This window comes from Onychomys torridus, chromosome 18, assembly GCF_903995425.1.
Source record: "Onychomys torridus chromosome 18, mOncTor1.1, whole genome shotgun sequence".
NCBI lineage: Eukaryota > Metazoa > Chordata > Mammalia > Rodentia > Cricetidae > Onychomys > Onychomys torridus.
Window position 1 is genome coordinate 29,330,394 of NC_050460.1, and position 27,817 is coordinate 29,358,210.

Sequence of the window (27,817 nt, forward strand, 5' to 3'; positions counted from 1 at the left end):
TGAAGTGAGGGCCACACTTACCTATAGGTAAAAGGGTACATATTAAACTGCAATTAGGAATGTTGTGGAGGTAGTAAAATGATGGTGGTAGGGGAGCGGGTTTCCCCGGGGTCAGAAGATTGTTCAAGGTTCCTGAATAAACCGCTGAAAGAAGAGCCTGGTGTTGCGTCTTCCTTGCTGGTCGAGGCAGTCGCGACATTAAGGTCTCATTCTTCAGGTCTTTCTCCTCTTTGTTTGAAGGGTTTTGTTTAAATAAGGCCAAAATTTCATTAATGCCAAACAGAATCAATGTCTGTTAGGGAAAACAGGCAGTAGGAAAAGAATGAACTCAATGGAAAGCAAAGGGGATTCAGGAATAAGAAATGTGGCAAATAGGAAACATATTATAACGGGCAGAGATACGCTTAGACACATCAATCCAGTGTTAAAGCTATGTATAAAAAATTCAGATTAGACACTCACGTATGTGACATATATTTGTGTGTATATAACTGAATACATATAATTTTGTAATAGTCACATTGATTTATAAAAATTTAGAAAAAAATCAAAAGTCATGCAATTTCCCACTATTGTGTAGTAGTTTCCTTCCCAACAATACCTTCAACCTTAGAGGGAAACTCATTAAGACACAGGATGTTCTGAAGGGAGGTGAAAGGTTCTATCCTGCAAGGGGAGCTCCCGCACTGCTGGCAGCAAACAATTCAAAAGGCTTCAGGAAGTCCCAGAAACTTATCAGATATCCTAGGCTCCTCCCTCCCCAAGCACATATAACTGGTAATGACTGCTTTGAGACACTCTAAGACTAGCTGAGTTGCCTGAAAGAAACTCAGATCAGACAAGCCACTTGAAACAGGCAATCAGACAAGCTCTCTAGAAAAAGCAAAGACCAGCCAAGCTGTCTAGAAGAGACAGAGACCAGCTACTCTGCCTGGAAAGGACACTTTCCAACCCATTGAGCTGTCTAAAAGTTTTGCAGTGTGTTCCAGGTTTCCAGGTTTACTGATTTGCTTCGTGCTGGGGTGGGATTTTGGTGATGCATCTGTCTTTGAGTCATTTCTACTCCTGTTAAGTAAGCCTTCTACTATACTCCTGTAACTAACCCTAATATAACCCAATTTCCTAGGTAAGTACTCTACCTCTGAGTTTATTCTCAGTATTACAATGGAATGATTAGTAATCAGGGTGCTAAAAAATAAGAAAACCAACAAAGCTGATAAAAAGCATAGCTAAGCCTTAGAGCCAAGACATGAAGTTTTAAAATAAAAATATTTGCATACTTGCCAAAGTAGACTGGGGCAAAGATACAGTAATCAACCCAATATAGTATCTGCAAAATGACAGGTACATAGACCAATAAAATAGAATAAGCAGCCCAGAAATAAACCCTTCTATATATAGTCAAATGATTTTTCACCAAAAGGGCATGTCCACTCAATAGGGGAAGGACAACACATTCTGTTGAAACATGGTGGTAGGAAAACTCAATTTCTTCATGCAAGCATAAAGCAGTCTGTTTGCCTTACACAATACAGAAATCAACTAAGAATGCACAAATGCCATAAAACTAAGAAATAGCACCATAAAACTCTTAAAAGAAAATGGGAGGAAATGTTCATGGGGTTGGATTGCAATGGCTTCTCTGCTGTTACACCAGAAGGAAGGTAATAAATAATAAAAGAGATAACTTGAGATTCACTAAAATCAACTTCTGTTCCTTGAAAGACACAATCCACTCGATTGTAATGTTTGAATATTAAAGTCTAAAATATATAAAGAACCCATGTTAGTGCTGGGGTTGTTAACTGTAATTCCAGCATAAAGGCTGAAGTGAGGGAAATCTCCAGAGCAAGATGTTTAGCAAAACTAGCCAATTAAATTACACAAGTGTGTGTGTGTGTGTGTGTGTGTGTGTGAGAGAGAGAGAGAGAGAGAGAGAGAGAGAGAGAGAGAGAGAGAGAGAGAGAGAGAGGGAGAGGGAGAGGGAGAGGGAGAGGGAGAGAGAGAGAGAGAGAGAGAGAGAGAGAGAGAGAGAGAGAGAGAGAGATGAAGTTATCTTACTTGGGCTGACAATGCTCCCCACAAGAACCATAGACTATCAAACAAAACCCAGAACCAGACATGGGAGACTCATAAAACAATATTGGCTATTGCTGCTGCCCTTGGTTCCCTCCCAGAGGTTGACAGTAAGTCCCTGTTGTGGAAGACACCACATACTTCAACACAGGACTCAGAAGGTCTGAAATCTCACCTGAAAGCCTCCTTCCTGAGACCTGGCTTTTATAGTACCAGAAGGTGCTGTGCAAACTACCAAGGGAGGGGAACAATCAATAATACTACCTCTCTGTGATTCCCACCAACAACAGTTATGACCAGCATGGCAAGATATTCCTCACGGTGCAGTAGTGGCTCTCATATCTTGGGGGAAACCAACGGCTGACTAATTGTACGTAAGGCCCTCTCAACAGGAGCAGAATCAGGCCTGGTACTGGAAACATAACCGACTACTCAAGACCAGTGAAGTCATGGATCTTAAAGGAGAACCTACCACCATCATTTTACTACCTCCACAACATTCCTAATTGCAGTTTAATATGTACCCTTTTACCTATGGGTAAGTGTGGCCCTCACTTCACATCAAAGAAGCTTCTCTTTGCAGAAAACAGAGACCATTCCAGAAAACCACAACTGGCCAAAATGCACAGATTGACTGATGGTGAGGTGCTAACCCCAAGGAATACACCTACAATACAAATCTTTGTACCCACGGCTCAGGGAAAATAAAAAAGCAGGGAGCAGATATATTTTAACAGTTAAGGGGGCCAGGAAATCTTTTCTAAGATGGTCTACTAGAAATGATAGGAAAGCTATGCCCATGATAACTTAACAGTGTGGCTGCTTCAGCAAGGCCCAAACAATGAAAATACCAACCGATATGCTAACACGAGGGAAAAATCTCACAGGGCCCTCCCCCTAAATGATGGACTACAGAAAACTAGTGACTGCTGAGAGAGGGAGACTTCATCTTTCCCAGGGATGAGCTTCCTAATCAGTTACCCACTACCAATGGCCAGCTATGAAATCATAGATACACAAGCAACAATAAATGGTCTGGCAGTAGTAGTGCACGCCTTTAATCCCAGCACTCAGGAGGCAGAGGCAGGGGGATCTCTGTGAGTTTGAGGCCAGCCTGGGCTACAGGACAGCCTCCAAAAGCTACACAGAGAAACGCTGTCTCAAAAACCCAAATATATATGTTATAAATATAAATATATATTTATAGTTTGAGCAGGTTGTACTTATATATTTATACATGTAAGAATAATAAAGAAAGAGAGGTCATCAATTTGAGTGGGAGGGGCATATGGGAGGGCTTGAGGAGAAGAGGGAAGGGAGAAGTGATGTAATTATATTTTAATTAAAATTTAAGAAGTAATTTAAAAAGCAATTCTTGAGTGGTGCACAAATATAGCAAATACAAACCACTATCAAAGCCTAAAAAGCACGGCACATATGTTCATAAGAGACAGAGAAGGGGGAAAGAGAGTCGTCACAGGCCCACCCAGGGCCCTGTGGTCGGGGCAGGTGCGTGCCACTATGATGAACAGGTATGTGGTGGAGAAATGGAGAGAAGGTGAGGTGGAGTGGTTCATGTACTGTGGAGAGACAGAACTGAAGACACGACAGTGGCGAGGAACAGGCTGATATGGGTGGCCTATGCTGCCACCTGAGGCCAGGCTGCTGTCCAGCCTGAGCTGCAGCCTGGAGCCGTGTCTGGATCTGTGGGACTACCGCAGCCAGGGTCTGGGATGACGTCCATGGCCTGTGTTATCATCGGGGGCCAGGGAGAGCTAGCCCTAGTGGCCTGGGCACAGGAGAACTGGTCCAGGCCCTCACCAGCCACCTCAGCGGGAAAGCTTCCCCCTCTCCCAGGAGAACTGGCCTCAATAGTGTGAGTACAGGAGAGCTGGCCCCAGCCTTTGACAGCCCTGGGTGAACCACTACCCCCCGGCCAACCACCCCAATGGGAGAGCTGGTCCCACTCCTCACCATGTGCTCAGGAGAGCAGGCCCGAATGGCCTGGGCACGGAAGAGCTGTCCTGACCCTTGCCTGAAGGAGTCAATCCCAGTGGAAGCCTAGAATGACCAACTCAGCTTCCACTCAGACCCACAACCAGGACTTTGAATTGGCCCACCCCAACATCTCCCTCATCTATGAACTGCTGGAGCATATGCAGAGACTATCCTGTGGAACCATAGCTGCAGGATCTCCATGACCTGGGGCAACAGCAGGTTCTCCGGGAGAAGTTTCAGTGAGGGTCCAGTATTGATGGTGTACTGGAAGCCAGAGTCTTCGGCAATGGGCGTCTGCAAGTGAAGTTGTTTGGGCAAAAGGGTGTTCTGTGTGCCACACCACAGCTCCCAAAGCCAGTAGGACAAAAGAATTTACGATGGCGAGGCGGGAAAGACGAAGGAGCAAAATGTCTTACTTTTTATTACTTATTTTTATTTTCTCTTTTAGGGAGAGGCTACAGGGTGGAGGGCCGACCTGGAGGGACTGGGAAATGAGTGGGATTGGGGTGCATGATAGGAAATTCCCAAAGAATCAATAAAAATTTATGTTAAAAAAAGAGACAGAGAAGGATCCTCACAATGTGATGTGTAGACCATGTGCCTGTGAATTTGAAGTTAGTGAAAATTGTAAAAAGAAGACATGGTTATTCTGTTTAATAATGAACCTGAGAAAACTGAAAACATTGAAAATAAAGTTCCCACCATTAGTTGAAATTCCAATTGTTAGCTTTCCCCCATGTTTCTTTATGTCTCTGCATGTATAGATTTAAAAAAAAATACTCAGCAAAAGTTATTCCATTGTATCAATCTACTATTGCTAATTTATTTGTATTTTTCCCCCTTTGACAGTGTGGATTTTGAAAGCAGATGCCTCTGGGGATATTGTTAGTATAAGAATACTATTTTTAAATAAATATTGAAATATTTCAGTGTGTAATGCCAATTTATTTATAATATTTTAATACAAATTTAGTAAAGACATTTCAATGATATCAAAGCATGTTACCTAGGAATAAATACACACATACTTATGTTAAACCCAAAGACGGGAGGAGAAAGTTCACTGACCTAAATCATCATGGCCAAATTAATTAAAGCATGCTTTTTTTTTTTTTTTTTTTAAATTCATATACAAGGGCTGCCTCCCCTAAGGTGGGGTTCAAGAGGTCAGTATTTGGATATGAGGAACACAAAGCTTTTATAGCTCAGAGTTAGGGGGTTTCTGAAAGGGGGATTTGCTGGACAAAATAGGAGGGATTACAGGAGCAGAATATAAGCATAACAAGTTAGTCCTTCCTGAAATAAAGACATGGTTGCAAGGTGGGCATAACAAGGTAATCATAACAACAGGTAGTCATAAAACAGGTAGTCATAAGAAGGTAGTCACAGGTGGCCATAAAACCTTTTTAAACAAAGGTAGGGTTGCAAGATCATTATAAACAGCATTTTGAAACCAAGACATGGCTGCTGTTTTCTGGAACAGGCAGCACAGAACTACTTGCAGTTAAGATTACAGGCAGGGTGTAGCCCAATCTTTGAGAAACAGAGGTTTAATCATAAACAGGAATGAACCTAGTTTACCTTTACTATAAGATGGCTTTTAAGCCTAAGATGGAGGCGGGCTGTCAATAAAAATTCAAAATCTTTTCAAGTGGAACTCTATATTGCTGAGGAAGGCTGGCATAGTTGGGACTGTCTGTCAGAAGCAAGGTTCAGGAGTCCCAGTCTGTAGTGGGTGATTGGGTAGAGAGGAGGAACCATGCCACAGAGATATAAAGAAACAACATGGGATAACAGACTTCTTCTCTCCCAAGACCCGTTAGATGTGGGGCCCCTCACGGCTGCAGATCTAGACTCTAACTCCACCCATGCAGCTGAACCCATCAGTGCTATAGACTTCTGGTCTCACAGTGTGGGAAATCTGAAAGAAGAATGGCCAGAAAACTGGCCCTCAGGACAGTCAAGTAACCAGGGAACCAGTGTCAGGAAAGAAAAGAGAGGACACAGATACAATCACAGTTCAAATAGAGCAGAAGGTGTGGGAGACAGCTCAGCCACTTAAGTGCCTGACACACATCATGAGGATCTGAGCTTGAATCTCCAGCACCCCCATAAAATCCAGGTGCCACAGTGCAGGTCTGTAACCCCATGGCTGGGGGTGTGGTGGTGGTGGTGGTGGGCAATGGGATGAACCTTGGTGCTCATTGACCATCCAGTCCAACTAAATGCATGAGCTCTTGTCCAGGGGTTCAGTGAGAGGCCCTGTCCCGAAATAATAACAATGTAGAGTCCCTGAGGAAGACACTCAGTCTTTGGCCTCCATGGGCATATGCAGTTCATGTCCATGTGCATTCATCCATTCACACGAAGACACACATACACCACACACGTAAGGGAGGTGTGTGTAGCTAAGTTAGTCACTGGGTAGAAAGAAGATTCAATTGTGCAGCTCATCTAGAAGTGGAGGGTCGTTCTGGCTGTCAACTCCCTCTGGACTCTGTTGACTAATTATAGGGCAGTTTCAACTGGTTGTGACCTACCAAAGCACTGCAGACCCAGGGGTTGGCATACCTTGCTTGCTGGGGCTTTTCATATGTAGGACAGAGAGTGAGCCTGCGGGCTCAAAGAAAGGCGTGGCCCGTGTCAGGCACCAGGCCCTCTTTTCCCTGGTCCTCAGCCCAAACCTAACTGCCTCCTCTGCGACTGCTCTTTCTGCCTGTGCTTACTCACCCTTGGGCTAGCCCCCTGTTGAGATCAGCCTTTCACAAACACTAGCAACACTCTTGGCTCCACTGAGGCGGGAGACAAGACCACCTAAATGTAGCGCACTTTACTCCACCCATATCTCTGCTCGCCAGCCTAGCCCTGGACACTGAACCCAGCCTACGGACCCTTGTTTTCAGCTCTGCGGAAGGGGCTCCCCACATCCCTTATGCTTCCTCTTCAAGGCTTCACCAGGGGACAGCACCAGCAAACCACACAGTAAGTGCGTGGAAGGGAAACGCCTCTTTTTTTTTTTTTTTTTTTTTTCTTCTTGGTCATAATGTAATCAGCTCCAAGAAGAGAACATAGGGAAGATTCTTCGCCTTCCCGCACTGGCCTGCCCCTTCTTTCCAAGCCTCAGAATCCTGAATCTTGAATAGGACTGCTAAAGAGGCTGCGTGTGACATCGCCTTTTGGAGAGAGCAGGAGTCAGCCGGCCCTGGACCTCCGGGATACAGGGGGGCGGGGCACCCACACCTGTAGTCTCCTGGTATATAGGACCCCCGGACTGGGGACCACAGGGCTTTAGGGATGCAAAACCCACACACAGCATTATGGGAGCGGCTGAGTGGGTAGAGGGAGAAAGCTAGAGAAAGAACCGAGAACAAAGCCAGCAAGCCCAGCGAGTCTGGGTGGCGGCGGCGCAGCGGCGGCCGAGTCCCCTCGCACTCCTCCGCAGGTCGCCAGCGTCCTCCGGTCCCCGCCCTCCCTCCCTCCCGAGCGAGCGCAGAGCAGCCGGGGCTGGTTCTGCGCGCGGGTGCCCGGAGGCCCGCCCCCGACGGCGGCGCGGAGCCCGGAGCTGGCCGTGGTGCTGACGCGAGGCTCCGGCGCGCACTCGCTGCCTGACTCGGGCGCGGCCGCGCCCTGCGACACTCCCCAGCCCCAGCGGTAAGTGGCCGAGGCCCCGAGAGGCTGCGGAGGTCCCCTGCCTCGCCGATCCTCATGGGGAGCTGGGGGGACCCCGGGAATGTCTGAGCGCTCTCTGCGATGGGCGGTTGAGTGAAGGGACCAAGATGGGCACTCCCTCCACCCCGCGGCGCCCAGCGACGAGGCGCGGGGCCTGGGGGCTGAGCGTGGTGACTGGTTTAGGTAATGGGGAGAAACCCTGTCACCGCGCGGACGAGGGGTCGGTCTGGGGAAGAAGGAGTAAGATTACAGTGGTCCATCTGTCCACTTGGCGGGGGCTCCCTCGGAGGAGGCGGGCCAGGACCTCCACCCACAGGGCCCATTGTCTCCCCAGGTGGACTGGGGGTGGCTCTCGCCGCAGATCCTATTTCTGCTTTATTACCCACCCCACCCCCACCCCAGAACGCCAGAGCTTTTCCATCACACTTGGGCCTTCACCACTCCAGCAACAAGGCATACTGCCACAGAGACAAACCACTGCCCCCTAGCCTCCACTACCCAAATCTCAACCCCAGTGAAGTCGCTGGGCAAGATACCTCACCCCGACCTGCTCTTCCTTAAACACCTCTTCAGAGTTCACTGCCTGCTGTGACTTGTGGGGATGTGGGGTGGGGGTGGGGGCGGGGCAGACACAGGACAGGCATTTCAAATACCAAAACTCCTGGCTATGTAGTGGTTGAGGGTTTGTTTTCTTTTTAATTTGCTCTATAAGATCATTTACACACACACACACACACACACACACACACACACACACACACACACACACACGGAGAGAAAGGCACAGGATTACCTTCCAAGGGGAAAAGAAAATCCTAGGTAGCTGATCTAAAATCAGTTATTAAATGGAAAAAGACTAGAGGGGTCACTTCATAAAGCGTTCATTTTGTAGTAAAATCTCACCCTGGCATGCTGAACATCAGAAGCAGAGATAAACATCTCTGTGATTGCCTTTCTGCTGGCTCCTGGGGCAGTCTCACATCCATCTTCCTCTTGGCCTCTCTCCCAATTTTCTGTTTTCACCTGTAGCTCCTCATAGGTCCTTCCTGGGTCCTGGGTCAGATATGGTCTTCTGGCGTAGACCCATTCCTGCTACCCTGATGACTGCATCCACTTTTAGACATGTCTCTCTTCCTTGTCCCGGTGGCCTTTTGCAGGGTGTGTCCATGGGCTGGAGTATGCTTCCTGTATTTTTTTGACTGAATGTCTTCTGCTGTCTTTTAGGTTTCCATTTAAACAGCACATCCCTGGAACAGAAGCGATTAAATAAATACACTGCATGGTTTCTGATCTCACTGAGGTTGAAGGTTCATCTTAGATGAGAGGCTTAGCTTTAGTGCTTTGTGGTGGTGGGGGGGGAGGGGGGCCGTCTTAGAGAATTATTAGGATAAATTGCATCTGTAGAATTAAAATCTCCAGACCAGCATCCTCTTTAGGAAACTGAGATGCACGATGTTTCATCAAATGAAATGTAAGGTCAAAGTGCTTCAGATATTTAAAACACTTCATTTAAATAAGTAATATCATGTTTAACTGTCAACTAGAGTTGAAGATCTGAGCCTTAAAGACTTTTCATGGAGATTGAGGAGAAAAGTTGGTCAGTAAAAAACTTGCTGTGGGGGCCTCTGGAATGACTAAGCACTTGCTGCTGAGCCTGGTGACCTGAGTCATATTTCAGGGACCCACACAGTGGAAGGAGAGAACAGATTGTTGAAAGCTGCCCTCTGACCTCTACACATGCATCTTGGTACTTTAGTGCATGCATACATTCTCGCACAAATGAGTGATACAAGTTTTGTTAAAATTTCTATGCAAGTGTGAGGACCTGAGTTCAATGCCCAGGAATCACATTAAAAAACAAACAAAAAAAAAACTAGTCATGTACTTCCAATTCCAGCATTTAGGGAGACAGGTGGATCCTTGGGGCTCACTGTCGGGGGTCAGCCTCACTTGGCAAGCTCTAGGTCCCAGGGAGAGACTGTTTCAAAAGCAAAGAGGATGGTTCCTAAGGAATGACATCTGAAGTTGACTTCTGATTCCTGTGCCTCAAGCCACACACACACACACACACACACACACACACACACACACACACACACACAAAGAGAGAGAGAGATGTGCAATAGTGTATACCATTGTTTGCTACAGTTGAAGCATCGGGGTTTAAAAAAAACTTTAAACCTTGTTCTGGAGCAGTATCAAGCACTAGAATAAAAAAAAAAATATCAGTGGTGGCTGAGCTTCACAGACCATGAGGGAGAAAACCCTGGGGAAGAGAGATAGAGATATGGCATGTGTTGGAGAAGGCGCTGTCATGAATTTCCAATGACAGGCTGTTAGCCACAGGGTTAGCAAACTGAGTGTGCATTTTTCCGACTGAGAACCTACACACGGTCAGCCTCTGCCCTCAGGCAGAGCTGGCACAGCATCTGGCCATCGGAACAAACCCCACTCTGCTCCTGAACGTTGTTGTGGAAAGTGACAGCTCCCGTTAGGCAGCAGGCCTTCCATCCACATTTCCAAAGAGACGAGCTGGATTAAACATTTTAATGTGAAAAGTGACTGAAGTGACAGGTCGCTGTCCAGTATTGATGTCTCCAGCGGACGGTTGTGAACTTTCCTACTTGTTCTTACCATATGTGGGATGCAGTTAAACTCAGAGCAGTCTTGCCCATATCACTATAATGGAGTCCAATCATTTGCATTATCATACTGGATCATCACACTCTTTACGTTCAGAATGGAATGACCTGCCCATCTTTTCCTGATTTTAGCTCAGTTGGCCACTCTGAGAGCTGGAAACCAGCGGATTTTCTGAAAGAGATCTCTGTCCAAACAGTTCAGTTCTTCCAGGGGCACACTTTTACATACAGTGAAATAATCTCTGTTAAGGCCTGAGGGAATTGTTTCCAGGGACACAGGCACTAAAACAGGCCCCCTAAATGCTGAAAGCCTGAGTAAATTAGATATCTCATAACGAATATCTCCATTAAAATTACACTGCTTTCAATTATAATTTTTCTAAATTTGGATGAGTTACCCTTGGAGCCTGCAGCTTTCACCTTCACCTTCATTGTGTTTTCCAAAATTCCTCGTGAAAACGCACTTATGCATCTATTTTAAGGTTTCTCACAAAAGATAGTTTTAGTGGGATGTGGTAGTGTACAGCCTGTAATCTCAGCACTCCAGAGGCTGAGGCAGGAACAAGACACCAGCCTGGGCTACTGAGTGATGAAGGATGAAGTGGGGGAGGTAGAGACCTTGAGCCATTGGTTCACAGGTTCAAGTCCCAGCCTTAACACTGATGGGTCAATTTATTGGATTTTCTGAAGCTGAGTTTTTTAAAAAAGGATTTCTCTTATTTTTAATCTCTGTGTGTATGAGTACATGCATGTGAGTGCAGGTACCAGAAGAGGCCACCAGAAGGGAGAGTCATATCCCCCTCCCCCTAAGCTGAGAGTTATAAGCAATTGTGAACTCTCTAGTGTGGGTGCTGGGAACCGAACTCTGGTCTTCTGGGGGAACAGCAAGTGCTCTTAACCTCTCGTCCATTTCTTCAGTTCCTGAATTTATACTCTGTAAAGTGATGACTACAGTGCTCAGCCCCTTACAAGCTTACGGGCCAAGCTTTCTGCTTGGGTAGGTGGGTGTAACCAATGTGAAAGTACCAGTCCTTACATAATAAATACTCTGCCGTGTACATCAGAGCCCAACAGACCCGTAAAGGAATGTTTTGAGTAGAAATCTGTGGGTTTGGGGTAGGAAAGGCTTGGGTACTTGCCATTGCCCAGCAAGCTGAACAGCCACCACGGTGCCTGAGGCACTGAGCCATGCCATCTCACAGCAAGCTGAACAGATACCAAGATGCCCGAGGCACTGTGCCATGCCATCTCCCTGTAGGTTGAAAAGCCAACATGGCACCTGAGGCACTGTGCCCAAGAGCTGGTGTTCTGTGTAGAATGGCCACGTGAGAGGAGGGCCAAGCCTAGGTTCCGTGGCTCTTCTGAGCACACAGACTACGCGTCTTCTTGTCTCCCCAGCCAAAAGTCCCAGATGTCACTTGGAGGGGCGGTGCTACCCACAGGTGTGAGCAGGTGGCGGGAGCTCAGTCAGCGTGCCCACTGGTCTCTGTGACTTTGCCAGCAGAGCGGAGGCAGGCCCTCTGTGCACTCAGAGCTGCATGCCGGAGCACTTGAGGGACTCGGGCCAGCCTTACTTGTCAGTGGATAGCTGTCGTGTTACGATCTGGAGGCCACTGGTAGGCATCTTTAGGGGCAGTTTCCAGGGCTGCACATCTGTGCGCCTTGAACCTGCTGCAGCTCCCCCACCCCGGGAGGGGGAGGGCTGAGGCTGGAGTGAACAAATGCAGGGGATGACCACAGAGCAAACCCAGAGAGTGAAGGGATTCAGCTTCGGTATCTTTAGCCAGACTGACAGAGGCTGCCCTTCAGGCTACTGCCAAAGAAAGGAGATGGGACAGGCAGAGACTTTCTGCTGGGGTTGGGGGGAGAGCTCAGAATGTCCTCCAGCCATGCTCTGGCTTTTGCCATTTCTTGCTGGGGCTCTCTGACTCTACACGTGTACCCTAAGAGCAGCAGCATGTTCTAAACCAGATTCTTCTCCCTCAAGCCAGTTCCTGGTGCAGGCCCCTTGGCCTCCAGTGTCAGGATTCCCTTCTTGCCCCTTTCTAATGTGTCTGCTGAATCCCGGTGTTTCTTCCATTGGAAGACCCTCCAGCTTCACTTCCAGAACAGCATACCCCTTACTCCAGTTTCAGCCCCTTTGCTCACCCTTGCCATTTGCCTCTCCTCATTGATTCTATGAGGCCAGCTTCACCAGCCTCCTCAGGTCCCTGCTTCCACCCGCTTGCCAGAAGACCCAAATATTGCTTCAGGGAGCCTGGAATACGGCCAGGTGAGGCCCAGCTATGATAGAACAATCAAGTCACGAGTACATTCACCACTCCTAATGCCAACTCTAGCATCTTTCCCAATGAACTTAGCTTGGTCATCAGATACCATCTCTAGATGGACTCCAGGCCGTATCTGTCTGACAGCCGCCTGCTCTCTTGGCTTGTGATACTCTGTGACACGTGCCATGTCTTGCTGCCACAAGGCTCTCTCCTCAACGGGCTCATGCTTTGCAAACCCTGTGAAATTTTTGGCTGCCTCTCGCTTGAGGGCCTCTGTACGGATTGAGTCTTAGCTTCCCGAGCAGATGCCTGGTCCTCCCACGGATGATCGGCTGCCTCAGGCTTGGGAGGCAGCCTACTTAATTGAGTCCTTCATGCACTCAGAAGGCTGATATGTTCCTCCTGAGGATGGGGTAAGGGTGTTGTGTGACTTTTCTTAGGGAAATCCCAACAAATGTCTGCTCACAAGTTAGAGCACCAAAGACAGACCAAATAAATTGTTTCACTGCAGCCTGACTTAGTAAACCAGTGAGTTCACTGGAGTGACTTACAATAGTGTAGGGTAGGGTTCACTTTCAGGAGTGGCAGTGGCTTCAAAGCAGCTTGCACAAGTTGCAGGCAGTTCAGCTGGTCAGAGATGACCCAGCAGGTGTTACAGCTTATATAACTCAGAGGTGTGTGTGTGTGTGTGTGTGTGTGTGTGTCTGTGTGTCTGTGTCTGTGTCTGTGTGAATCTTGTAAATTTCAGGATGTTCTGGGTTTTATTTATTCCTATGGCTTAAGGAGCCCCGGACTCCCCAGGAGAGATTATTTCAGTTGAGAAGAAATAGCTATATAACAGATAGAGGTGGTATCATTGAATGACTGGGCCTGGAGATGGGAATCTGACTTGACTTGTGAACTTAGAGAGTGCTTGGGCAACTTGAAAATGCACGGATTGGGCCATATCCAGACCCCAGTCACCTCTCATTTTGGTTCTTACCATGTTCCTTTAGGCATGGGACTTAACAGATCTGGGCCTTTATAAAAGCAGAGCCATATGGCAGGGTGGTGTTTTCCCAGCTCCCTTTTCACTTTCCCTCTCCATGGAGAACCCAGCAGGGCTAAAGCACCAGACTCCAGCAAGCTGTGTGAGCACGGGTGAGCAGGCCTTTCAGAGCCCACTAACTTTACACATTTGGATATGGCAATAGTTACTTTACTTGCTGCAGTATCAACATACCTACCCAAAGCTTCTTAAGGGTGGGTCTGCTTTGGCTCACAGTTTGGAGGGATACATACAATCCATCATGTGGGGGAAGGCAGCCGCTGGTCACATGGTATCCACCATCAAGAAGCCAAAAGAATTGATGGCTACTCTTCAGTCTGTCTCCCTTTTTTCATTTAGTCTGTGGCCTCAGCATGTTGTTCTCCAAACTCAGGGTGTGTTTTTCCATCTCAATTCACCTACTCTAAAAACAACTCTGAGGGACACACCAAAAGGAGTGTTTTCATGGTGATTCTGAAGCAACTCACACTGACGTCAGAGGGTGACCATCACAGACACTAAATGCCCTCTGCTTTCCTCCACAGTGGCAAGAACACTGGCAACATGGAGCTGAGGAGAGGCAAGACCTTTATCAAATCTAGCGTGCAGATTTCCCACGAGAAACTCATAGACACGCCAGCCCCCACACCAGCCAAGGAGGACACTGGTCCTTGGTCACTCTCACTAGGACAGCAGCCGAGGCCCTATGAAGAGAAGAGTTCCCAAACTAGTCCCCGCGTTCAAGGGTGTGGCCAATGCCCCAACAAAGAGATACAGTCTGATCCTGAAGGGGGTCCCGTGCCCCTCTGCGGAACCACCTTCAAGTTGGTGCGTAAGAGCAAGACTCATGACAGCGTGCTGGGGGCCGCGAAGGCAGGGGCCGCCACAGGGCAGATGGTTGGCAGCATGAGCTTCCCAGAGACCCCTGGGGGGCAGCGGATGATTGACTACCGCCACTTTGTGCCCCAGATGCCCTTCGTGCCAGCGGTGGCTAAGAGCATCCCAAGAAAAAGGATTTCCCTGAAGAGGTCCAAGAAGTGCTTTCGAAACCTATTTCACATCCGCAGAAGCAAAACTGAGAACTTGGCCTCACTATCAGCCAAGGGGAAGAGCCTGTCGTCCCCTGGCGCCCCATTGGGTGCCGCCACGCAGCAGGGCAAACCCTTCCTCTCCATGGGAGAGGGGCTGGGGCTGGATGGCCTATGCCAGGACCTGTCTGACAGTGAGTTTCTGCCTGACTCGCCCTTTGATCTCTGCAGCGCCCTCTGTGAGGACGTAGCCTCACTCAAAAGCTTCGATTCGCTTACCGGTTGTGGGGAGATCTTTGCAGATGGGAGCTCGGTGCCATCTGTGGAGATGAAAGAAGGTCCGGAGAGCCCAGCCCATTCACCCCAGGCTCTGGACAGCAAAACTCCCTGTGGTCCCTCCCAGGGTAGCATGGAACAGCTGGCATCACCTGCTCAGAATGAAGCGTCAGACTTCACCAAGTTCTGGGACAATGTGAACCGCTCCGTGAAGCAGCAACAGCGTGCCCTGCTGGGCCCGAGGCTGAGGAGTCCCCAGGGGACAGACACAGACCCACTCAGGTTAGACGCATCTGGGCTAGCTGAACTGCCCCTGTTGCCTTGCAGGGGTCCCACCAGTGGCTCCAAAGCCAGCTCCATAGACACAGGTACCCCCAAAAGTGAACAGCCAGAATCTGTGTCCACCAGTGACGAAGGCTACTATGACTCCTCGCCAGGCCTTGAGGAGGAGAAAAAGGAAGCTGTGAGCCCTGGGACATCTGCAGCCACTTTCCCCAGGGACAGCTACAGTGGAGATGCCCTCTATGAACTCTTCTATGACCCCAGCGAGGCCCCTGTTGGTCCAATCCTGGATGATGACCTGTGTGTGTCTGAGAGTCTTTCCGGGCCTGCCCTGGGGACCCCGCTGTCTATGTGCAGTTTCCATGTGGGAGCTGAGGAGAACCTGGCTCCAGCGCCCGGGCCTGATTTACTCAGCCAGGGCTTCCTGCAGAGCACCTGGAAGGGCAAGGAATGCCTGCTGAAGCTCTGTGACACAGAACTTGCCATCACCATGGGCATTGTCAACTGGTTGCGCAGGATGCCACCCACCCCTGCCCCTGCGCCTGCTTCTGCCCCTACCCCTACCCCTGCCCTGGTCCTTAGGGAGCCTGTTGCCCCACCTGACCCCCATAGAGCCCTCAGGGGACCAACAGAGAGCCTAGAAGGCAGGGAAGACCAGGCCTTAGATATGGGCAAGGCCATGACATGCTTGGCACCCAGCAGACAGGAGCCCTGGGCACACCTAGGAACCAAAGACTTGCTTATAAGAGAGTGTGAGGTCCAAGGGGAGCCTGCACGGGGTGTTAATGTCCCATCTAAGGATGGCTCTCTAGAGGAAGGAACACAAGACCTCTCTGAAGGCCGGTCCTCCTCCACAGCTGCCATGACAGCAGGCATTTCCAGAAAAAGCAAAGCTCTAAACCCTGCCACCCGTGCTAGCTCTCAGAAGGAACTGGGGATACCTGCGAACCAGAGGCATGCTCAAGGCCCCTTAAGACCAGGGCATGGGGGAAGTACTCTTGATCCTGGGTCCATGCTTGTAGGCTGCATGGCCCATATGGCAGCCCTGCAAATCTATCCAGACAGCCGTTCTCCCAGACAGGATAGGGGCAATGGGCTCTCCTGGAAGCCTCAGGCTTGGGGTCCCAACACTGTGCAAAAGAAACCAACAAGCAGCAATTCCAATGGAGCAGCTGTCTGTGGCCTCCCCTCCTCAGCCAACCCACAGGACCAGAGATGTCATGACCTCTTCCTGGACCTGAGCCAGCTCAAGTTGGAACCTTCTAGGCTAGGTACCCAGGTCTGTGCCTCGGTGGACAGCCAGCCCCAGCAGCTCAGCCCCAGGGCCCCAGATAGAGGTTCAGTGGGGTCCTGAGCCACTCTGGGCCCCTGCTGCCCAGTAAAGCCTCTGAGGCTATCGCCCAGAAATCCTGGGGCTTTCTTTGGACAGCAAACAGTGGCAAGTCGCTCCTTCATGTAGATGCCATGGCCTTCTGGCCTGACACAGACTTCTTTGTGGATAACTGAAAGTGGGGGCTTGCAAGCTCACCCACAGGACAGGCTCATATTTCTGCAGGAGCTGCATCAGCACGACCTCATTCAGGAGAACCAAGGGCCAGAATCTTCATCTTCATTTACCCGATGTGAGGATTGTGTGTGGGGTAGAGACGACAGGGCTCAGGCATGTGGGGGAGGGAGAGGGCATGAGATGAAGGAATCCTCTGAGCCCAGGGCTGCTGGAAGCTGTATGTGCTTAGCTGCCCCTCATGCCACAGAGCAGTGAGGCTGATGGCTGGGAAGCAGTTCATGTTGTAAATGAAGACTGGGGTAGCCAACCTCTCTGTCTGAGGTCTATGAAAGGGATGAGGGCTAATAGCTCAAGAAGCAGAGAACCCCATGGGGTTGACTTCACAAAGACCCACTGACCTCATCCAAACCTACTCTTTACCCAGGACAGGACAGGAGTCCGCAGGACACTACAGTGACACAATGCTTCTCTTTGGGAATCACAAGGACCAGCCTTGCCTCAGCCACAGGCTGGAGCCAGTCAGCATGGCCCATGTGCACAGCTTTGTCGGGGCTAGCCAGACCCTGACTAGTCAGTACCACCAGGTTCTGCCACAGGTCATTCTGTGCAAGTAATGACTTCTTTCAACTCGTTCTCTGAGGCCTTGGGTGGGAACACGCCCACTCTCCTTCCCACCCCGGCCGTTCTTTGGTTTCTGCCCCTCTCCCCCGTCAATGGTAACATCGCTTCTGCAGGAAACCTTCTGAATGAAGCTGTGCTCACCTCTCCTAACTTGAAAGCAACACATGAATAGCACCCAAGCATTCAGAATCATGGAAGGACCTGGTGGCTGGTGTCCCCGGGAAGGGTCGGCATCTCTTCTGAACCAGCATGAGGGCAGGCACAGAGGGCCCATCCTCACTGTCAAGGATCTGATTCTACCTCAGCCAAAATAATCAGTGGCAGCCAAAGGATGAGGATGACAGGGAGCTGTAATATTTGTTACAGGATTCTATGGTAGACAGGCTGCTGGAGAGGTCACACTTCAGATACAGCTTCTGTGGAGAGGGTCAGGAGGTCCAGGCAAACACTGTGGTCCCATGGGTAGCACACGTTCAGTGCCTGAATGCCTGAAGCAGCATTTAGGCTAGCTAGAAAGGCTCACGTGGCCATTGGCATCAACAGCTAAGGCTGCCGTGTGTGAGATGAGGGCCACACACCATAGATTAAAGTGGGCATCAAGGTTGTGGCTGTATGAACCCGGACACAGAAGAGCACAGGGCTACTCACCAGGGAAGCCACATCTTCTCCTCCTGTGACCAGACTCCACTAGGACATCCCTGAGGCTGGCTGTGAAGAAGTAACAAATAGAAGAACATCCTACATGACCCCTGCAGCAGTCTGAGGTAAATCTTATGCTCATTTTCAGACCTGGGGACTGGGCACAGCTGTGTGACCTTACTTTGGACATGCACACGCAGCATGTGCAGATCCCTTCCATACCCTACTACAAAAGCTCTGCTAATGCAGTAGGTTCTGGAACATTCCGCTGGTTTCTTTCAGCTGACACTCCCAGGGTCTTCACCCCTTTCTTCTTTCAGGCCACAGGTGGCTTGGACACCCTGGGGTGCCAACCACATGTCTTCTGTAAGCAGGCTGAGAGCTCAGTAAGGAGACCAGCCTATCCCAGTTACAGCCCCGGGGCTTTGCACTGTACCCGACAGAGAAAGTGCTCAGTAAATGCTCTTTTGAAAGAATGTAGTCTCAAGGTGTTGTGTGTTGTTTTCTGCTTTCTCGGTGACTCTTTCTGTCGTATTTAGAAAGAAACAGTCTTGAGGTTTAACAGGAACCTGGGGCTGGTGAGGTGGCTCATGGGTAAAGTGCCTGCCACACAAGTGTGAGGGCTGGAGTCCAGATCCCCAGCATTCACATGGCTGTGTGGGCCTGTAATCCCAATCCTGGGTAAAGAAACAGAGATAGGCAATAGGTGCATACCTGAAACTCAGTGTCTGGACACACACACACACACACACACACACACACACACACAAACACACACACAAACACACACACAAACACACACACACAAACACACACACAAACACACAAACACACACACAAACACATACACACACACACACACACAAACACACACACACACACACACACACACACATGTAGCATGAATCTTAACAGGTCTTATTAATAAAATCAAACCTGAGGCCAGTTATTGGGTTGAATGCTGGAAGATCAGAGAAGCAGAACAAGCCACAGCTACCTCACCTTTCCAGTTCCTCAGCTGATGCTGTTTCCTCAGACTGGAAGCCTCTGAGTCCTCATCCAGAATGAATCTCAGCTGAACTGCTTCTCAAAAGCCTTAAAACTTAACCAGCTCTAGTTCCTGGTCCTCATGCCTTATATTCCTTTCTGAGATACTTCCTGGGATTAAAAGCTCCCTTTCTGGGATTAAAGGCATGAGTCACCATGCCTGGCTATTTCCAGTGTGGCTTTGAACTCACAGAGATCCAGATGGATCTCTGCCTCTGGAATGCTAGGATTAAAGGCGTGTGCTACCACTGCCTAACCTCTATGTTCTATTCTCTGACCTGCAGATAAGTTTATTGAGGTGACAATATATCAAACACACACACACACACACACACACACACACACACACACACACACACACCAGGAGTCTGCTTGAGAACCAGAGCTCTTCCCAAAGCAGAGGACAGTACTCATTTACCATGGCTTGTGATACAGTAACGTGAAGCGATGGAGACAAACCATCCCGACTCAGAAGCACAACACATTACAAAAACGTGGTCCCAGACCCAGTGTGCTCTGCAGCAGTGTAGCAACAAAGCCGTGGGAAACCAGGGCTGTGATTTTGTCCCTGGGTAGGGGCACTCTACACGATCCCAGCACCCCTGAGGATTTCCTTCAGGGTCTGTAGCAGATCCAGGGTCAGGGAGAACAGAATGGGGTGATGTGAATTCTCTCTGGACCATCTTTCTCCACACCTAAACCTCAGGATGACCTCTCTTGGGCACAATTAGTGCCACTATAGCCAGGCTCCATGGACTTTAGGGTGACCCACTGGGAAGGGACATTAGGGACAGCTAAGGTGTTAATCAAGTTCTGAAAGTCAAAGAAATCTGCCTCCTCCTCCTATTCTGAATTTTCTGGTCAACCTTGTTTCTCTTTTATGTATGACTGTGTGTGTGCAGGTGTATGTGCCCATGTGTACACATGTGGAAGCCAGGGACAGACTCAGGGCAGACACTGATTGTCCTGTTCTCTCACTCTCCACTTGTTCCTATTAGACAGGGTCTCTCACAGAACCTGGCGCTAGGCTGACAACAATGGTCCTCCTGGTGTGGCCACACTCAGATTTTTATGCGGGTGGTGGGGATTCAAACTTAGGACTTTGAATTTGTGCAGCCTCTCTCTGACCATTCCTGTCCATCTCATTCATACATGGCTGTGGATTTTATACAGCTTTGTGAGGGCAAATGAGGACAGAGGTATGGGGAAGGGTGAGCCAGTCCTAAGGTAGATGAGAGGGCAGAGTGAGTTGGTGCAGGGCATGGAAGGGGTCTGAGAGATCTTAGCAAGAGAAGGCCTGAGGGCAGGGCAAGGAGAGGGCACCTACAGGAGCTCTTCTCACCCTCTTGCTTTCCCATTTTATTGTTTTATTTCATGTGAAAGATATAAATGCATGAGAGGCTGCAGAGGTGGCTCAATTATTAACAGCTCACATCGCTCTTATGAAAGACTTGACTTTGGCTCCCGGCACCCACGTTGGGTACTTCACAGCCACTTGTAACTCCAATGCCAGAGGAGCCGAAGCCTGTGGCATCTGCCTCCTCAGGCACCGGTATTCCAGTGCACATACCCACACACAGACACCTGCATACACCTAATGAAAACTAAGAATAAAAAGAATAAAAAGGAAAAAAATAAATACACAGGGTAAAAAGTTGGAAGTCAGAGATGGGAAAACAGTAACAAGCAAATTTCTATCCTTCCTCCTTGTGGTGGTTTGAATAAGAATGCCCCCCCCATGCCCTGCTGTAGGTTCATATTTTGGATTGCTTAGTCACCAGGGAGTGGCACTATTTGGAAGGATTAGAAGGATTAAGAGGTGTGGCTTTATTGGAGGAAGTGTTGTGGCCTGAAAGAAGAAAGGGGTGAAGGAACTCAGGGTGGGCTTTGATGTTTCAAAAGCTCATGCCAAGGCCAGTCTCTGTCTCTGTCTCTGTCTCTCCTCCCCTCTCTCAGCCAGCAGGTCAGGATGTAAGCTTTCAGCCCCTTCTCCAGTGCCATGCATGTTGCCATGTTCCCCACCATGGTGATAATAGACTAAACCTCTGAAACTGTAAGCCAGCCTCCAGTTAAGATGCTTTCTTTTCTAAGAGTGGCTTTGGTCTTGGTGTCTTCTCACTGCCATAACAGTGACTAAGACATCCCTTTATGCCTCTGCAGTGTGAGGTCAAAGGACAACTTTATGGAATTGGTCTTCTCCCTCCATCTTTCATGTGGGTTTTAGGAATCGAACTCAGGTAGCCAGGCTTGCGTAGCAAGCTCTTTTTCCTTCTCAACCATCTTGTTAACCCCAAAATGTGTTTTCAAATCATAACATACTTTAATTATTTTAAAATAAGCAGTACCCAGGCTTCTCGGACCCTGCCTGGTTGTCTTGAGGTCCTGCTGTTGACACCTGTGTTACCAGTGGCCATTGGCTGGACCAGTTGTATCTCAGGTTCTTGATGTCTGTGTCAAAGCACTGGAAAGGTGCACACTGCTGGCAAAGTGGCAAAGGGGTTCATTCAAATAAAAGTACAAGGTAATTACATTCTAAGGGGGCAATGGGCTGTAACAACATTGTTAAAGAGCCCCGGGTTACATCGAAGGCTGATTTTTATGGGTCCTGTAAAATGAATAGTTGGTTGCTAGGGGCAGGGTATTGACAAGTTGGAAGTGCATTGTAGCAGGGCATGATGGCCCATGCCTTTAATTCCAGCACTCGAGAGGCAGAAGGCAGAGGTAGAGGGGCAGAGGGGCAGAGGGGCAGAGGTAGAGGGGCAGAGGGGTGGAGGCAGGCAGATCTTTGAGTTTGAGACCAGGTTAGCCTGGTCTACAAATTGAATTACAGGACAGCTGGGCTACACAGAATGACCCTGTCTCAAAAGAAGAAGAAGAAAAAAAAAGGAGGAGGAGGAGGACAATCATCAACTCTATTAAAGGGGTTATGGTGATGTGGTGAAATAGAAATAAAAATAGAATCATGTAAGGTACTTAAAATCAAAGAAAACAGGAGAGAGGAGAAAGCTTTTTAAAAACCCTGAATACAAAATTCATATGTGAACTAATAAGATGGTAATAAAATAAAATTTATTCCAACAATGCTCAGTTACTTTAAATAGGAACATCAGATTAAATAAAGCCCTCATAAGACCAGATAAAAATATTAAAAAAAGAAAACCCATCTACCTGCTGTCTGGGATAAACTCACTTAAAATATATGGACACTGTTAAGAGTAAAGGTCACAGGAAGATACTCCCTAAAAATACCAGAACATCAGTGAATTGGTAGGCTGTGTCTGCTACAATGGCCAACTTGTCAACTTGACAAGGCCTGCAATGACCTAAGAGACTCACCTCCAGGATTAACAGAAGGGAGACACTCTTCCCTCAGAGTGGGTGGCACCTTCTGGTGGTGCAGATACAGAAAGGTCTAGGCAAAAGCAGCACCATCTATTTTCCTGCCTTGTGTCTTGCTGGGCACTTCTCCCTGTTGTCACTGTAGCTACCATCCTCCACTGACATGAGCTTCTTCAGCTTTTCAACATGGACCAAAGACCACATGCTCTACAGGAAACTTCTGGGCCTTCACGGACGGTCTGGAGCTGCTGAGGCCTCCAAGGTTCTCAGTCTTCTGAGCATTTAGATGGCCATCACTGAACTACCCAGCTTGCATTGTGTAAATCAATCTAATAAATCTCCTTTTATAATAGTGTCATAGCCACTCTTCTGTTGTGAAGAAACACCATGACCAAAGCAACTCTTACAAAATAAAGCATTTAGTTGGGGGCTTGCTTACAGTTTCAGAGGTTAATCCATTGTCATTACAGTGGGGAGCCTGGTGGAATGCTGACAGACACGGTGCTGGAGAAGTAGCTGAGAGTTCTACCTCCTGATCAACAGGCAGCAGGGAGAGGAAGAGGGAGAGGGAGAGGGAGAGGGAGAGAGAGAGAGAGAGAGAGAGGACATGGATAGGAGAGAAAGATTGGACATGGATGGCATGGGCTTTTGAAACCTCAAAGCCCACCCTCAGTGGCACATATCCTCCAACAAGACCACATCTCCTAATCCTTCTAATCCTCTCAAACAGTTCTACTCCTGGTGACTAAGAATTCAAATATATGAGCCTTTGTATGGGTCAATTTCTATTCAAACCACCACAATAGACATACATTTGATGGGTTCTGTGCCTTTAAAGGACCCTGCCTAATATGCATGCCTTTTTATAGTTGTTCTATAAAAGAGAACTATGTAAAGAAGGGAGGAATAGCCCTTTACTCAGCATTAGTCATCCAGTTGGCCTCAAAGGCACTAGTCCCCTATGTTTGTGGGGTCATTCCAGCCTGTTGGGGGCCTTGGAATGCTTCTGTTGCTGGGATATATCCCAGCACATCTGTGACTTACCTTAGCTATCTGCCCTGTTCTTGGCTTTCTGGGCTATGAGGTTGTTGGGGGATTCAATCAAACTATAAACCCCGAGTTTGCATTTGTGTTAATTAAATAAAATTAACCTTGGGTCAGGAGGCTGAGTTAGCAACTAGTTAATAGAAAGTAATCATAGAGCGTCAGTGGGCTTCTGGAAGAGACAGACACACAGAAGTAGCAGGGAGGGATTTGGAGTGGTGAGGAGGCTTTTTTTTTATGTGTGTTTGTTGGAGTGGAAGGACATTCTCTTTGGAAGATGCCAGCAAGGAGAGAAGGTGCTACCCAACCTCTCTGAGCTAGCATTTCACCCCAGCCTTTGAATCTCAAGTTTTATTTATAAACAGAGTGCTAGAGTTTTAGTTAAAGCTACCATTAGTGGCAAAGGCAGAGCCAGTGCCTATGGGAACAGAGTTCCTGGCTGGGACACTGCCAGAGAAGCAGGCTGGTAACTTTGGAGTCGGAATTGCTGGCTGAAATAGCAGCAGATTAAGGCTCAGCCACTGTGCCAAAGTTAAAGTCACAGGGGGTCTTTTCATATCAAGGACTGTATATCACAGCTCCTTTAAGAATGACCTAGAAACTGTTCCATGAATAGTTCCCAGGGGGTGTGAGCCCAGTAGTTACCCTGAGCTTTAGGGCTCAGAAGAAAGGACACACACACAAGTAAAGTCCCTTCCTGAGCTCAAAGACTCCCTAGACATAGGGGAACAAGCAGCCTCTGCAGAGGGAGAGTGGAAGAAGGTAGTTGCGCCCTCAAGTGTCCATTGGAGAGAGCTGATGAAAGCTTGGAGAGCCCATGGGCAAAGGAAGATGGGAGGGGATAGGAGGGGATGAGAGGTTGGCTCACTTTGTAGAGCTCTTGACTTACAAGTACAAGGTCCAGAACCCACATAAAACTTCCAGGCATGATATGTGATTATAATCCCACTGCAGAAGAGGCAGAGAGAGACAGATCTCTGGGGCTCACTAACGAGCCATCCCAGCATGATTGATAATCTCTGGGCCAGTGAAAGACTCTGTCTCAAAGAAAACAGAGTATTCCCAAGGATGACACCTGTAGTTGTTCTCCATACTCTGCCCCCCCCTCCAGAAGTTGTCTGGTGCCTTTGTCAACCAGTATAATTTTTTGATGTAGGGTCTCTCACTGGGTCTGGAGTTCACCAATTCAGCAAGACTGGGTGGCCAGCAAGCATGAGATCTGTCCCTGGCTCCCAAGTGCTGGAATCACAGATTCAAGTGCCACACTCAGCTTTCTGGTTTACTTGCTTGTTTGTTTGTTTTTAAACTTGGGGGTTAAGGATCCAAACTCATGTTCTCATGTTTGCCCAACAAGCACTTTACTAACTGACCATCTTTCCAGCCCTGGGAGCTCTTTTCATTGATTTATCCATTTGCTTAATTACCCATGCTTTCTAGAAGAAATATTCATTTCGCACGGTTTCCATGTGCTATTTGTACAAACTCTGGGTAGTTGTATTCTCACAGGTTGTAGCAACCAAATACCCCAGACTGGGTACTTTCAACAACAGGAATTTACAGGTCTTCTGTTCTGAGAGCTGGAGTCTAAGGTCAAGTATCAGTAGGTTGGGTTCCCCTGAGACCTCTTCCCTTGGCTTGCAGATGGCCCTCTTGTTGCTGCCCTCACAGGTCCTTGCTCATGTGTACATTTCCCTGTATGCCTCATTAGCCAATTACACCTTTGCAGAAGGGAGAAAACAGAGGCATCTATGCTGCTCACACATGAAGAATAAAGAGTGAGATGGAGGATCTCATTTTTAGAATGAGATTCTAAAACCACAAAATCATTATTAGTTCAAGAAGGAGGCAGGAAGAAAAAGTGAAGCATTTTCCCTAAGGCCCAGGAACATTTACACTGTTTCTATCCAGAAGAAAGGAATTATAGCAAGAATGCTGAGGTGATAGTCAGGAGGCTAATCATAGGCTGAGGGTGAGCAAATTCAACTTCCAAAGACAAGAATGGGTGCTAATTTGGAGTGAGTTGATGCTGTGTTCTGACAGATGTATTTCCCTCTGTCAGGTCTGAAGAATGTGAGCTCCAGGCCAAGGGACATCGATGTAAATTCAGTAACAATTGCCATGCCAACCAACTCCTTTGTTCACTGTAGAATATGCCATTGTTGGAGTTTAGCCCTGACCTATCAAAGGGTCCCTTGAAGTGGGGAGTGAGGAATTGGGAAATGCTAGATAGGAAATATAGAAGTAGACAAAGAAAAAAAAGATAGCTTTGGGAGGGCCCTGCAGCCTTGGATTTATTTCTAATGGGCTTTTTATACACTAGCAAGGGGAGAAGCAAAAGAACCTCCCCCTTTCAAGATCAAAGCACAACGTACAACCAAGTGTAGACCCTTCAAAACACCTGGTAACCACGCTCCACAGCAAAGCATCTTGTGATTAGGCTTTGAAGTATAAGACACCTGGTAACCATGCCTTTGCACCCTATCATGCAGCCTTGGAGAGCAACATAAACTCCGACTCTCTGACCTTGAGTCAAACCACAAGTTGGAATCTTTGTGGGCACCCACAAGATAGGCTCCCACAAGAACAACCAACCAGTTGGTTGAATCATCCTATTCAACCCACCACACGGACTGTAGACTGAGACAGCTACCAAGCAGGTTGAGAGAAGTTCCATTAAACTGGATCCTAATGTGGAGCCTACAGTGAGCAGCCAGGGAAGGTTGGATATGGTTGATAAGCTATGAGAGACTAACACACAGCAGTCAAGTCCAGCTACAGACACCATTAGGTTCAGGTACATGACTGTCAACCCTAGAGGAATACAAGAAAACCAGGCTAATAGTGGAATTGTGGAAAAGGTGAAGGAATATGGAATCTTGCAGGACAGGAACATGTCCAATCTCTCCTCTAGTCTTCAAAGAATGCAAGGTGAAACCAGTGGCCATGTCCCACATAGCTGTCATCTCCTGGCCAGATCCACAGTGGCCCCACCTTAAGGGCACCACAAATGAGTGAGTTGAGTACAATTTATCTGAGTTACTTAATGCTTTTCCCTTATAAAAAGGAACTCAGAGCTGGGGTTATGGCTTGGTCAGCAAAGTGCAAATCTGCTGTGCAAATATGAGGACCTGAGTTCAATGCCCCCAGAACTCATGAGGAAAAGTCATGCCTAGAAGTATTCTTGTAATCGCAACACCAGAGGGGAAGAGATGGGAGGATCCCTGAAGCTCAGCCAAATCACACATCTGACACTGACCCCTGTCCACATATATACCAAAGGAGGTCACAGGTCATCTTTCCATCTTCCTTACATAGCTCTGGGCTGCACCACGTGATCTGGATCACATCCCCAGCCACCGAACGAGCATATCACCTGAATGTCTGAACCCTGTCAATAGGGACCCTCTGTAGACTTCTACTTCACCATGTTGCTTCTTATATCAAGAACGTGAACATTCCACAATGGCATTCAAGGCCTCTGATGCAAGGCTAACTCGGAACAGGCTCCGTCATGTTCTGAGTGTCTCCATCTGGACTCCATGCCTTCATTTACAGTCTGCTCCCATGGCCTGTTTTATAACCATCCGGACAGGAATGAGGATATTCTAAAGAGACCCTTGTGCCTTGTCCCTTTGGCTATTTGACTATTTCAACAATGAACACCAAGACATTGGAATCCCTCTACCAGGAATTTCCTGATGGCAGAAGGAGGAGGCTGAAGCCTAGTGACAGCCAGAGGAGGAACTTGTCCTTTGGGAAAGAGATTTGACAAAGATCTGACAACTTGATGGACAGGCAATTCTGTAGGAAAGACTGAAGCCCAGAAAGCGATGGATCAGTAATGGGCACGACTACACCTTTACCAGGACTGCTTTGCTACCTCTTGCTCTCTACTAGAACCTAGACCTAGAACTCCTGAAGATGGGGGGGGGGTGTCACTGTGCATCTTTTTGTCTCTTACCAGTGTGGTCATATTCAATGAACCCTTGTCCTGCTTTCCACTCTTACTCGCTTATTTAATTGGCTTGTTAGGGCAGCCAAAGCACAGGCCCTGACCCTAAGAACTCTGGGAACAGGCTCACAAGGCATTCCAGCTCCCACAGTCCAAGCTGTTGCGTTCTGACAAGCTCTCTGCTCCACCAGTATCCTCATTCTCTCTGTCTCTCTCTGTCTCTGTCTCTCTCTCTCCCTCCCTCTCCCTCTCTCTCTCCCTCTCCCTCTCCCTCTCCCACTTTCTTGCTCTCTGTCCCCACTCTCCTCCCTTCCCAGCGCCTCTGCTTTGAGACTTTCTCATGCTGTGTCTTAAACCCTTGGGTGAAGTCTCTGACAAGAATTTTTGCCTCCAACAAAAC

The 27,817-nt window shown here is 48.2% G+C and overlaps 1 protein-coding gene across 1 annotated transcript; it reads left to right on the forward strand.

Moving 5' to 3' along the window:
- Positions 1–7,517: 7,517 nt before the first annotated feature.
- On the forward strand, positions 7,518–18,515 carry Amer3 (APC membrane recruitment protein 3). Its single transcript, XM_036168029.1, has 2 exons — positions 7,518–7,725; positions 14,228–18,515. Exon 2 carries the CDS (start codon positions 14,247–14,249, stop codon positions 16,620–16,622), a length of 2,376 nt encoding a protein of 791 aa, XP_036023922.1. The 5' UTR covers positions 7,518–7,725; positions 14,228–14,246; the 3' UTR covers positions 16,623–18,515.
- The last annotated feature ends 9,302 nt before the right edge of the window (positions 18,516–27,817 follow it).